Source organism: Apis dorsata, unplaced genomic scaffold (genome assembly GCF_000469605.1).
Source record: "Apis dorsata unplaced genomic scaffold, Apis dorsata 1.3 scaffold_207, whole genome shotgun sequence".
Taxonomy (NCBI): Eukaryota; Metazoa; Arthropoda; class Insecta; order Hymenoptera; family Apidae; genus Apis; species Apis dorsata.
Window position 1 is genome coordinate 580,431 of NW_006263491.1, and position 14,688 is coordinate 595,118.

The following is a 14,688-nucleotide window of genomic DNA, read 5'->3' on the forward strand; positions in this document are numbered from 1 at the left end:
ATACAAAATGCATAATACAAAAGTATTATCCTTATAAAACGAATTTAAACGAAATAAACAATGACGATACGAGATGTTTGAAATTATTTATTTAAAAAAAAAAAATACCTCCGATATCCAATTATGTACAAGCTATTGAAACAAGCACGATACGAAAGAACATTTCTCAATCCATTCATATTCTCGATATCTATTCAAACGAATTCGAGTCGACGAATTAAAATCGAAGGAAAAAGAAAAAAAAAAATTGACGGCTTGATTGGTTCGAGAGGCAACAAAATATTGCGTTGACTTCTGAAATTTTTTTCTTTTTTCTTTTTATTCCAATCGAGCTAGTTTCTATTTCTATCCTGCGACAACTCACGTAGTCGAGTTTTAATTTAAAGCTCCAGCAAAGAAAGCGAACGACACGCGTCACTTCCCCCGTGTTCTCTCTTTCTCTCTCTCTCTCTGTCTCTCTATTTATCTATCTATCTATCTATCTATCTATCTATCTATCTATCTAGAGAATGTTTAAATAAAAAAACAGAATATATATTTCGTGCAGAGAGGATACATATGTGTTTGTATTGGAGGAATGAAAGTATCGAGATTGCATCTGAATCGAAGAAATAATAAATGGTCAAATTATCGATGAATGAAATTATCGATAATATCGTCGTTGAGGAATGTATCGTTATGGAGAGAAGAGAAGAAAGCGAAGTGGATTGCGATGTAGATGATAATGAAATTATTCGAAATGTGTGTGATTTTTATTAAAGAAAAATATGTTAAATTTTTATAATTTTATTCTTCTATCTTAATTTAATATTATAAGTATTTTTTTTTCGAGATTATATCAAGTTATAAGATATTTAAATAAATAATTATAATCAATATTTATCTGATTTTCTTATTAGAGATTATCTGTTATGCATATGTGTGCAACTGTTGTTGAAGCATTGTCACTATTGTTCGATTTTATATTGGAATTATTAAATATTAAAAAAAGAACATGAAGTCGTGAAACTTTTTCTTTAATATAACTTTTTTATCGATTGAATAATGTTCGGTGAAAGAGAAAGAAGAATCAAAAATTTACAAAGATATTTAGTTACATAAATTCAAATTTTTAATATCAATAACAAAAAATAATATTAATGAATAATTTTAATCCAAATATGGAATAGCCAAACAATTGCGTGAAAATCATTCAACTTTTGATTTTAACAATTCTTATAATAAAATTATAATAATAATGAACAGCAAATGAACACCAAATAATCCAATTAAATAAATAAAAATCTCTTCTCCCATAGGTATAACAATATCATCTTAAAATTTCAAATGAAAACACATCCTAATATTCAAATATAATCATTACAACAACGCGTATACCTATAATTTCTCCACTACTTCCGGTTTCTTCTTCTTTCGAGAAACGACAGAGAAAATTCGGCACGTGTACAAGAGAGATATAATTTGCTCGTCAGTCGAGTTTCTCTCTGTGCAAAAGTGGACCGGATTCGGACTTACCTGAGTATGTTTGGATGGCTGAGCTTGTTCATTAGCTGGACCTCTTTCAACATGTTCGGTCTGTTCGCGGGCAGCTGGTTCATCTTCAGGACCATCACCTGACTCGTCACTTTGTGAGTAACCTGGAAAATACGGATGCACAGATGTTCATTATAATTTCATCCATTTTACACGCCGTTTTGCCGCGAACCCTTGACCGTTTAAGCGTTTTCTGATTACGTTTAACGGTTACTCGAGGACCGATCTATTAGATTTGGATCTTGGATTCGATGTTATTGAAAAATAATCGGCAAATATTTAAAAAAAAAAAAAAGAGTCATCATAATATGCAATATTGCCAAGGTTTTATACGACGATCATTGTTTAATTATTAAATAAAATACAACAAAAATAAAAGTTAGGTTAGGTTAGATTAATTGGTAAATACTTATAAAAAAGAATCAAGTTATCATATTATATAATATTGTGAAGATTTTTACTTGAAGATCGTTTACTTAAATAATTAAAATAATTAAATAATATAATTAACAAAAGTTAAGTTATAAAAATAAAATAAAAGTTAAGTTAGGTTAAGTAAGATTAATTTAAATAATAAATAAATATTTAATATAGTATAATTGTGAAGATTTTACACGATGATTATCGTTTAATTATTAAATAAAATTAACAAAAATAAAAATTAGGTTAGGTTAAATTAATTGATAAATATTTACAAAAAAAAATCAAGATTATCATACTATATAATATTGTGAAGATTTTGGAGATCATTGTTTACTTAAATACTTAAAATTAACAAAAGTTAAGTTATAAAAATAAAATAAAAGTTAAGTTAGGTTAAGTAAGATTAATTTAAATAATAAATAAATATTTATAGTATAATTGTGAAAATTTTATACAACAATATCAAATGTTTAATTATTAAATAAAATTAATAAAAATAAAAGTTAGGTTAATTAATTAAAAAAATTAATTAGATTAGGTTAGGTTAATTTGTAAATACTTACAAAAAAAAAAGTCAAGGTTATCATGCTGTATTGTGAATATTGTGAAGATTTTACTTGACAGTCATTGTTTAATTAAATAGTTAAAATTAACAAAAATAAAAGTTAAGTTAGGTTAAATAAGATTAATTTAAATAATAAATAAATATTTATAGTATAATTGTGAAGATTTTATACAACAATATCAATTATGTTTAATTATTAAATAAAATTAATAAAAATAAGAGTTTAAATTAAATTAAGTTAGGTTATGTTGTCACGTATAGAATAACCTACTGTCGATAATTCATTCGATTCGTATCGAATCGAAAATTAATGAATTTCACTCGTACTTGAAACATTTTCAAATGATTAATTTTCTCGAGGACAAAGTCTCGAATTTTATTACACTTTTTTCCTTATTTCTTCATAAGGAATTATCCTATTTCCTATATTTATACATATTATTCTGTCTCTATATAAGAATTAAAACATATCTTTATGTTAATTCTATATTTCTATATCTTCATATTAATTCCATTTCTACTAGTTTATATTTCGAAAAAAAAAAATTTGAATAAAGATAAGAATAAGAATAATATACATATATAAATATAAGCAATCGTTTAAGAGTAAGATGAAAAAAATGGAATGTCGACTTAATTGACAGCTCGTTAATAGCTCGCTCGACAAGAGTATTTATTATCGAGATTCGAAATGAGTCGATCGACTACCAACGTTTCCATTGTGGATAAGAAAATTATTCTCTGATTAACCGTGAACGTGAATAAACAAAGTCGTATTTCGTATCATAGAATATGCGTGTTCTACGTTTTTACAGCTCGAAAACGTCAGATCTGTTCTCACGAGACAAGTATAATATATTAACGAGTCGTGACAGTCGAGTATGCGTATAATACGATCTAATAATGGAAATCTAGATTTTTCATTTTTTCTTTTTTTTAATACGATTACAACGATTGCAATAAAACACGTATATCTAATTAAATAATTAACATGTGCTATGTATACTTATTTAATAGCACTTCAATAATAATGTCACTATTATTGTCCAATTTTTTGTTACCTGTTAATAATACCTGCTAATGTATTAGTACCAATGAGGAAATTATATACGTGTGTACAATTATCATTATTTTTAATAAAATTACTATTTTTAAAAAATAAATAATATAAATTTCTTCTTGCTAAAATAATTTCTTTTCTCTTCCAATCATTTCCAATCGAATTAAGATTAATTTCACTTGTTAATAGATTTATTTAAGACATTTCTTATTTATCTATATCTATGGACAAACGTCAAATTGATATCACAGTATTCAGAGATTAGAAGAAAACGAATTCGAAATATATTTGTCTCATCAATTGGATAAAAATCAGTACGAAACGTGAATTTCTGCAATTTTTCAAATTTTCAAATTTATTATGGCGTCCCGCCATAATAAACCTAAAATCGAGTCAGCTTAGAGAAAAGTGCATATCCATTATTTTTTATAGTTCTTCGAGGAAAATTTCATCAAAAATTCTAATGAAAATCTCTCTGTTAACTAAATTTAACGCGATCTCGAAATATTGGCCGATGATAGAGGCGGGCTCCGCAGAGGAATTCGTAAAAGTGCGGGAGGCGGCGAGGCGAGGAGGCGTCCCGTTACGCGAGTCACTCGGCGAGAGCAAATTAAAACCGGAAGCAGCCCGATTTCGTGCGCAAGCCCGCTCGAGGATTTGAGGCTTCCACGGTGCGAGAGTCGTTGTAACGAGCCGTCGAGATGCGATAACACGAGTTTCCATATAACTCCTTCGGGGGAGGGTCGAAATTAACCTATCGCCACTTATGAGATTGATTGTCGAGGATTTTCGATTTGTATTTTGTAAACAAAAATTAATAAAAATAAAAGTTAGGTTAAGTTAATTAAAAAAATTAATTAAAAATTAATTAATCCATTGATCGAATGGACGATTGTGGAATGGAGAGGTGGTAAGTATTCTAGGATTTGTATTCAGATTTTTTTTTTGAGAGAGAGAGAAATTTAAAAAATGGGGGAGAATAGTAACATTAGAAAGAAAAAAAAGAAGAAAATAGTTGTGAATATGACACAAGTTGGAAGATTGTCACAATTGAGTCAATTGTAATTTGTAAATTAATTGTAAATTGTTTGAATAGGAGAATAATTGATAATTCTCAATAATTCTCTCTTTAGATATAATCCTAAGTTTAACGAGAATTAACATATTATTCTAAATATTCTAATTAATCGAGGAGGCTAATTCTAATTAATTTTCTTTTTCATTTTTATTAAATTTCGTATAACATTATAGTTCTTCTTCAAGTTATTTCCTCAAGATTCTTTGGAATATACTTTCCTTTTCGTGTTCTTTCGTTTCCTTGATCGTTATGCATACGCCGTTTTGTGAATCACGAAACACGAGAAGATGAATCAATGAATAATAAAAAAGGATAATTTTATCTTCATTATGCATATAAACAAAGTTGAAGGATGTACATCAAAAATAATATTGATTTTTGTAATTTAAAGAAAAAAAAAATAGACAAATATTTGAAAATTATTAATTTTTCTTCAATAAATAATTCATATTTTAATAATAAAATGAAATAGTAATGAATTTTATGAATAAAATTGACAAGGATTGTTATGAATTTTTAAATGGTAAAGTATATGATAATTTTAAAATATAGATATGTAATCTAAGCGATTTCAAAAGTTGAGTGTATGAATATATGTATTAAAGTATTTGAATTAATTTGATTTTGCAATTATTTTTTCTTTAAAGCATAAAAATTAATATACATATCAACTAATAATTAGTATTTAAGAATTAATAAATTATGTTTTTCTCAAATGTATAAATAGATAAATACATATATATATTATATATATTAAAATACTGGTAATTACTTTATAGAATTAAAATTCTACAAATATTAGAATCTCAATTTTTATAAATTTTTAAAACTCACAGAACATATAAGTTCTTTTTTTATCATAAACATTACTTTTTTTCTTTTTTTATTAACTTCAAGTCACAATTACATAATAATGTTTTACTTTAAAAGTAAAATTGAACAAAATTATAATAATAATATCAGAAGACATATGATGCCAATATTTACTTAAAAATGATAAATTCTTAAAACTTACATGTAAGTCTTTTTTCATCATAAACATTACTTTTTTTCTTTTTTTATTAACTTCAAGTCACAATTACATAATAATGTTTTAGTTTAAAAGTAAAATTGAACAAAATTATACTAATAATATCAGAAGACATATGATGCCAATATTTCCTTAAAAATGATAAATTCTTAAAACTTACATGTAAGTCTTTTTTCATCATAAATATTACTGTTTTTCTTTTTTTATTAACTTCCAGTCACAATTACATAATAATGTTTTAGTTTAAAAGTAAAATTGAACAAAATTATACTAATAATATCAGAAGACATATGATGCCAATATTTCCTTAAAAATGATAAATTCTTAAAACTTACATGTAAGTCTTTTTTCATCATAAATATTACTGTTTTTCTTTTTTTATTAACTTCAAGTCACAATTACATAATAATGTTTTACTTTAAAAGTAAAATTAAACAAAATTATATAGCTTATAAAAATTTACACTTTCAAATTCAAAATATCAGAAGACATATGATGCCAATATTTACTTAAAATATTTACTTAAAAATAATAAATTCTTAAAACTCAGAGAACATGTATGTTCTTTTTTCATTATAAACATTACTTTTTTTTTTATTAACTTCAATTTACAATGATATAATAATGCTTTACTTTAAAAGTAAAACTGAACAAGAATGATATAGCTTATGAAAGTTTATACTTTCAAATTCAAAATATCAGAAGACATATGATGCCAATATTTATTTAAAAATAATAAATTCTTAAAACTCACAGAACATGTAAATTCTTTTTTCATCATAAACATTACTTTTCTTTTTTTTTTTATTAACTTCACAATGATATAATAATGCTTTACTTTAAAAGTAAAACTGAACAAGAATGATATAGCTTATGAAAGTTTATACTTTCAAACTCAAAATATCAGAAGACATATGATGCCAATATCTACTTTAAAACTACTATTTTTACAATGTTGACATTTTAAAAATCTATTTTAGAGTAAATACTCTACATTTTAACTTTAAAATACAAGAAGACAATTCGAGATTGCCAATATTTACTTCAAAACACTATTTCATCATTTCAAAAAATCTTACTTCATAGTAAACATTACCCACATCTCGAAAATATCGATCTCGATAACTGTCTTCTCACGTTTCACATTCACATAGTCTAAACTTCCGCACTTGTGATCGCGAACACATGCACAACAATCCCCCCTCCCTTACACATCATCGTGACAATTCCATCGATACCACCACAACTAGGTTAATTAATAATAATCGAATAAAGGGAAACCTGCGTGAACGATCGAAGAGGGGAGGGGAGGGGAGGAGAGGGATCGATCAAATGGAAAACGGAAGACGAGGAATGTCGCGAAATTCCGCGAGATAAAAAGTCGAGAATATCTAAAAGGAATCTGGCCAGGATTCCTTGGCAGTGGCTGGCTTAGTTGGGCCGCGGCCAAACGATGACGAATACTCCCAGGCCGGAGTAAACAGAGCGCTTGCAAATCGAGCATTTCGCGAAGAAAGAAGAGAAAAAGGAAAAGGAAAAGGAAAAGGAAAAGGAAAAGGGAAAAAGTGGCTACCCTCGCGAACTCTCGACACTCTCGTCTCGGTTCGAGAGAAACGAGCCTCCTCCTCCTCCTCCTCCTCCTCCACTCGAATCACCTCGTCGAAAGAGAGTTAGAGAGCTTCGACCTCTCGAGAGGGTTAAAATCGAACTGATTAAACTCTCGATTACGTGTGGAGGAGCTGCCCTCGTAATACAAACGCGTCACGGATCGATTCTTCGATTTCTAATCCTATTTCGAAATCGGATTTTTTTTCCCTTCTTTTTTACCTTTTTTCCTTATTATTACTACTTTTACTGTTTAAACTTTGTTTTCAAAGAGAGGAAAAATGTTTTCTTTCTTTCTTCTTTTTCGTCGAACAATATATCTCTTCTTCCTGTTTATATTGAATTGTTGGAGAAAATTGAATTTCTTTTTTTCTTTTGAACAATTTTTGGAAGAAAGGACATTATGGATTCGTTACAAATTTTTTGAAATGGAGCAGGGACTGCTGGGATATAGAAAACGAATGTTATAAACAATCTTGTCATTTTTATATTTGCAGTCTTATTCTTATTATTTTTGGTTTTATTTTTTCTTAATAGATGTTTACTTAGATGCATATTCAAATATAGATATATCGATGTCAAGATTTCAACATTTTCTATTTTCAGTTTTGGAGACGATTGCCCAGATTTAATCAGAATTACGCGTGTAATAATAATTCAAAAAGGGAAGCTTGGAAATTGGAATTTTTGATTTATTTTGTAACTATTTTCTTTGAATTAATTACAATAATTTATAACTTTATCGCGTTTCATTTTTTAATTAATAAATATATTTTTTGATTGTAATAAGGATAGAAATTTCTTGATTACCTAATAGAGATTACCAGTTACAAAATTTATACACGCAAAAGTTGTGGCAAGTTTCGTGCAGTTTCTATATACTTGTTATTTCAACTCACTGTGGTAATTTTATGTTGACCTATGAATATATTATAATATATGTAACCAGGTTGGCCAAGTACACGTAATAGCAATTTTATTTTATTAGATCAGTATATTTTAAATAATTTATGTATGCGGCATTTTGGATTAAAAAATGTCATCTAATTTTAATAAAATAAAATTCTCTCTGAATAAATATTAATTTTACTACGAATAAATAAAAAGAGCCTGATAACTAATCAATTTAAATAATTTAATAATTCTGATATTAATATTAATATTATCAAAAATAATTATATATATAATCTTAAATTTTTACAATTATAATTAATAATGAAAAGATAGGAAATGATGAATTATTGAGCAAAAATACTGATTTATAGTTATTACGTCATATTTGTTCTATCATTTTCGAACAGACACATCTACATACAATACATGACCTAACCTCAAACAAACAAAATTACGTATATCCATTATCCATTCTCATCGCATTTTCTAATTCATTCATATGCAAAATTCATTTCAACTTTATTGAACTTTATTCCTGAGCATAAGAAAGAGAAAAAAATTGTTAAAGTTAATTATAAACGTTATCAAAGAAATATAGAACTATAAAAATTCACTTAAGAAAAATAAATCTTTTATAATTTTAAGTTTCATTCATTTTTACAATTTTTACCATAAATCTTTCGACGATATTAAAAATGAGCGAATCAAACTTCAAACATTTTTTTTTTTTTATATTATTTCATATTTCATTCTACCAATATTAAATTAACAAATACATTTAATACATGACCTAACCTCAAACAAACAAAATTATGTATATCCATTATCCATTCTCATTGCATTTTCTAATTCATTCATATATATTTTCTAATTCATTTCAACTTCATTGGACTTTATTCCTGAGCATAAGAAAGAGAAAAAAATTGTAAAGTTAATTATAAACGTTATCAAAGAAATATAGAACTATAAAAATTCATTTAAGAAAAATAAATCTTTTGTAATTTTAAGTTTCATTCATTTTTACAATTTTTACCATAAATCTTTTGACGATATTAAAAATGAACAAGTCAAGCTTCAAACATTTTTTTTTTACTATATTATTTCACATTTCTTCATCAATAATTCTATCAATATTAAACAGATACATTTAGTACATGACCTAACCTCAAACAAACAAAATTACGTATACTTTATTCATTCACAGTTTCGAATCGTTCATATGCAAAATATTTCAACATTGAACCTTATTGCTAAGCATTCTGAAAAAGAGAGAGAGAGAAAGAGAGAGAGAGAAAGAGAGAGAGAAATTTTAAATTAGTCGTAAAAAACGTTTAAAGATTCGATCGATTGAAAGAAACGCGCAACTATAAAAATTTCACTTAAGGAAAATAAATCTTTTGTAATTTTACAATTTTGTCAATCTTTCGACGATGTTAAAAATGCGTGATTCAAGTTTCAAACGTTCGAAGAATCAACGAATCGATGAATTATGAAATTATATATTGTCACGGGACGCGTCATCTTCTCGCGCAATAAATCGAAAGCCTGATTCAGAATCCTCGACTCCTCGAGACTTTCCACTTGAAAATCTACGATCTATAAATACCTCATTCCATCTCTGTTTGCATTTACACGTGCATTTGAATCCTCGTAAGAGAACGAGTATCATCCCGCGAAAAGAAGATGTGCAACATCCAAATAATCTTTTTCGCGACACGAAACTATGCCAAATATTGGGTCGAAACGTACGATTTTACAAATCATTGTAAAATCATTTTATTTATGAAACGTTAAATAATATTTCTCGCGTGCCAATTTTCATAAGCTTGAAAAATTTGTTGCGTGCTAATTTTTTTTTTATCGCAACGTTTTATTCAAGAGAAATAAGAAAATTGCTATGAATTATAACTTGATGGAATTCAAGTGTTACATGTAGATTTAAATTAATATGCGCGAAAAATATAATAACATGTTTTAATATCGTGCAATAATTAAGCAATGAAATATTTTAATTGTTAATAAGATTGTAAAATAGATGTTCATGCAAATTGAAATTTTTAAATTTTGAAATAAAAATCTGCTTCTAATAAAATATAAATATGCAATATATTTTTTTGCTTTCACAAAAATTACTCAAAAATGAGCAGATACTTTTATAATTATAATTACTGTCGTAATAAGTAATAGATATTTCATTATCAATTTTCACTACTTTTAACCTAAATAAAAATCTGCCTCTAATAAAATATAAACGTGCAATATATTTTTTCAAATTTTTTGCTTTCACAAAAATTATCCAAAAATAAACAGATACTTTTATATAATTATAATTACTCTTTTAATAAGTAATAAATATTTCATAGTTTTCATTACTTTTGACCTAAATAAAAATCTGCTCCTAATAAAATATAAACGTGCAATATATTTAATTATATAATTATATAAAAATATCTGTTCATTTTTGGATAATTTTTGCAAAATATTTTTTTCAAATTTTTTGCTTTCACAAAAATTATCCAAAAATGAGCAGATACTTTTATAATTATAATTACTCTCATTATTAATAAGTAATAAGTAATAGATATTTCATTATCAATTTTCATTACTTTTAACCTCACGTTTCACGTCTTTTTACATATGCGCATTCTCTAAAATTGTTATTTTTAACAAAACCATAAAACCATTAAAGATCTCGTTAAAAAATTGTACAAGTTAGTTTTCACCGAATGATCGAAAGGAAGGCGAGTTTCGAGTAAGAAGTCGCGAAGAAAGTCGTCAAATAATTAGCCCGGTTCGTTTAAATAATTCTCACTGTCTACGTCTTTGCGTGTTCACCACGCACTCCATTTCCATTGTTTAAGGCAGGAGAGGCAAGGAGAAAGCACGCGGTGATTATTGTACCGCGAGTGATTAATGGCACAGTACACATGCAACGACTCTTCTCTTTTCCTTTTTTATTTCTCCTTTTTTTCCTTTTCCTTTTCCCTTTTTTCCACGATTCGAAACCCTCTATTCTTCGTTTATTCACCGTGCAACGATCCCACAGACAGAAGCGGAACGAAGCGATCGATACGTTTCTTATTGACCCCTTTTCCTTCGACTTTTGCCACTTTTCATGTGGATGTCAGTTCTTCACCGCTGTATTGCGGTTATGAATGGTAGATTTGAAGTTTGAGGATATCGGTACAAAGTGGTGAAATTAAAAAAATATATATACGTATAGTTTCAATATTTGGCAAATGGATCTAACATTTCTTTTTTTTTTTTTTTGTATTTTACGATTATTAAAAATATGAAAGTGTTATTGGAAAAATTAATATTGCGTTTCATCGATAAAATATAATTACACGTATCTATTTATTTTAATGACATCACTTTAATTACAATTATTTGTATTTAAAATATAAAAACTAAAATATTTAGGTATTTATTATAAGTCAATAATTTTAGATTCTAATGTATCATTTAATTTTATGTTATATTTTATTATGGTTAAAATAGAGAAAGATATTCAAAACATTATATTCAAAACAAATTTTAAATATAAATGATTATAATTAAATATATATGTATATAGTTACTTATTACATATACTTCTCATGTTAAGTTAGATTAGATTCAATTTTTTTATTCCATTCTATTTTATTTACATTTAATTTTACATTACATTTTATTATTAGTTAAAGTAGAGAAAGATATTAGCTAAAGGATAAAATAAGGAAGCCATAAAAAAAAACGATATTATACCTATAAGAAAATATTACTATTATTACTATTATCGCTAATAAAAAATAACGGTGACTCGGTTAAGTTTGAATTTATTGTGCATTTCACGCTAGAATTGGCTCGAACAATGACAATTTACTTCCAGAGTATACTATATTACACTTCGCTACGCTATATCATAATATACCATACGCTATACTTCTTTACCGACAAAACCGTGGACGTTAATGGAAGTCGGTTGTGCAGCGATAGAGGCTTTCAGGGGTGCCTTTTCCCGGAAGCTTTTGAATCCTCGAAATCTTCGACGCTTCTCTTTTAATCTCTACATTCCCTTTTTTCTCGATCCAAAGTTCACTGAACTCCAAGAACGTGTTTTACGAGATATTTGAATTTTTTATTTTTTACGTCTTTTTTTGCCGGAGTTAAAACGAATCGAAGAATTTTTTATAATATTTTTGTGATAACTTTTGAACCATGATTATTGAGATATTGAACGTGAAACTTGAAATAAATGATTGAACGAAAAATTGTTATTGATGATATTGACATTTTTAATTTTTAATTTTTAAAAAATTTTTTTTTTTTAGTTTTTATACATTAAATGATTTTCTTCTATCTATAATAATAAATAACGAAATTAATTAATTATCTCGGTATCGCTTCATTTCTTTAACAAGAAATTAAGCGATATCTATTTATCTCAACTAGACGCTGTAATTATGTATGATTTCACTTTTTATATTGCTTCTTTTTCTAACTCGATACACTAAATTGTACAAAATAAGCAATTGTTGTCATTGATAAGAAATAATAATAACGGCAAATTAACCGAGAAATTATAACCATCGTGATGATTAAAGAGCAAACTGTTGTCTTTAATATTCAACGAGGCGGTTTTTAAACCAAAAGTCCAGCAAAGGTCAACTGCTTCTATTTGTAACTGCAATGGAGTGACCAGTGGGACGAGAAATAAACGATGAGGCTATTTTTACAAGACCTCAATCGCGTGAATTATCGGGTTAATTAATGATAACTCGAACGCGTGAACTTTTACAATTACGGTTATTCCACGTAAATTTCTTCCATCTCTCGTTAGTGATGGGTTTAAATACATCGCGAGTATATTTGAACTTTGAAAAATCTGGAAAAATATTTCGATACTTCAAGTAGACTTTTTAAGTGAAATTCAAATAAATTTTCTTTTCTATAAATTCGTGTAAAATCAATTTTTCTTGCATAATTCATTAAAATAATAAATATATATATATATATATATTTTACTTTTCTTATTAAACATTATAGATTTTCATGTTTTTAAAGAATTACTAAAGTGGAAAAATGAATTTTATTATGTATTCTATGATGTAATAATAATAATAATAATTATTATTATACAAATGAATTTTTAAATAATAAAAATTATCGATTTTTCAATCAACTCTCGAATATACTCGACATTGTTTTGAAGCATAAAAAGTGAACTTATTCGTACGACGTTCACTTGCACACGATTCATCCACTACTCAAACCCATTACTTATCGTCTTCTTCGAACCGCAATTTTTTCTGAACAGATAACAATTTGTCAAGTTTCACGATTGGCGTGCACGATGAATGAAATCACAGACGGTCGAGTTGCAGACAGAGGGGAGAGACCTCGACATAATTAAAATCCACGCACTAATTAAAAAGAGGGAGAGTCGAGAGGGATTCGTGGAAAGTTCAAAGATTATTCAGCGACGCGTGATACGAAGTTTTTCTCGGCAAAAGTCAACTCGGCAAGTAGGGTTACATTTAACACGAGGTTAACGGGGAAGTTTAATCGCGTTGCGACTATTTCTGTATCTTATTTCTTATTTTTATACGAGCTACAAACATTTTCGATTTCTAAAAATTCTTTGTAAGTAGTACTTTTTTAGTAGTAGTTTCAATTGATGGAAAAATAAATTATTTAAAATTTTTGCTATTAAAATTTATTGCAATCATATAAATTTAAAAGAAATTCTGTCAGTTACGATGAAGATGCTTATTATATCTTCTTTTGAATTTTTTAAAAATATATAATTGTTCAATAAAAATGTATGTTTTATTTGTTATTAATTTATGAAATTAATTCTTATTAAAATGATATATTTAAAAAAAAATTTCTAAAAGTGGTTTATTTTTCTATCTTTTTAAAATTGAAAAACTTACAAATTTAAGTAATTGCTTTTTCTTTTTTATTATAGATTCTTCTTTAAAATTATAGATATATATTAATATACTCACTTTCTTATTCAATTGAATAAATTTTTAATGAAACAATTCTCAACAACAAATAAAAAAATAACGTATCTCCAAAATTGAAATATCTTCTAAAATAATAATTTCTTACCATAAATAACTCATTAATTTTTCATTCAATTGAATAATAAATCCGGATCGATTAATTTATTGAAAAACACGATGATTCCATTTGTTTAAAAAATAAATAAATAAATAAATTTGACCTTCGCGTGTGTTTCAAACATCCACTTAAAATTATAAATATTTTCCCTTCCATATCGTACAAGTTTTTTTCACGAAATGAATAATTTATTTAATGCTCTCATTTACAAGATATGTATTTCTCAATACGTATTATATGGAACATGTTGGCGATTCCAAACTTTTGATAAGTGTAATGCAACGCAGCTGACGCGAATAGAGGCAATGAATGAATACGTTATGCGCCACGATGGAGATTTTTTTTTTTTTTTTAGGTGTTTAGGCGTTTCTTTAGCCTAGGATGATAAG

At 26.7% G+C, this 14,688-nt stretch overlaps 1 protein-coding gene across 1 annotated transcript in view; it reads right to left on the minus strand.

The window, feature by feature from the left end:
* The window catches only part of LOC102675551, a 57,658-nt gene that overhangs the window by 13,104 nt on the left and 29,866 nt on the right, over nucleotides 1-14,688 (minus strand). Inside the window, exon 3 of the mRNA XM_006614999.2 lies at nucleotides 1,516-1,637. Within this exon, the coding sequence (XP_006615062.2) occupies nucleotides 1,516-1,637 (122 nt within the window). The remainder of the gene's footprint in view (nucleotides 1-1,515; nucleotides 1,638-14,688) is intronic.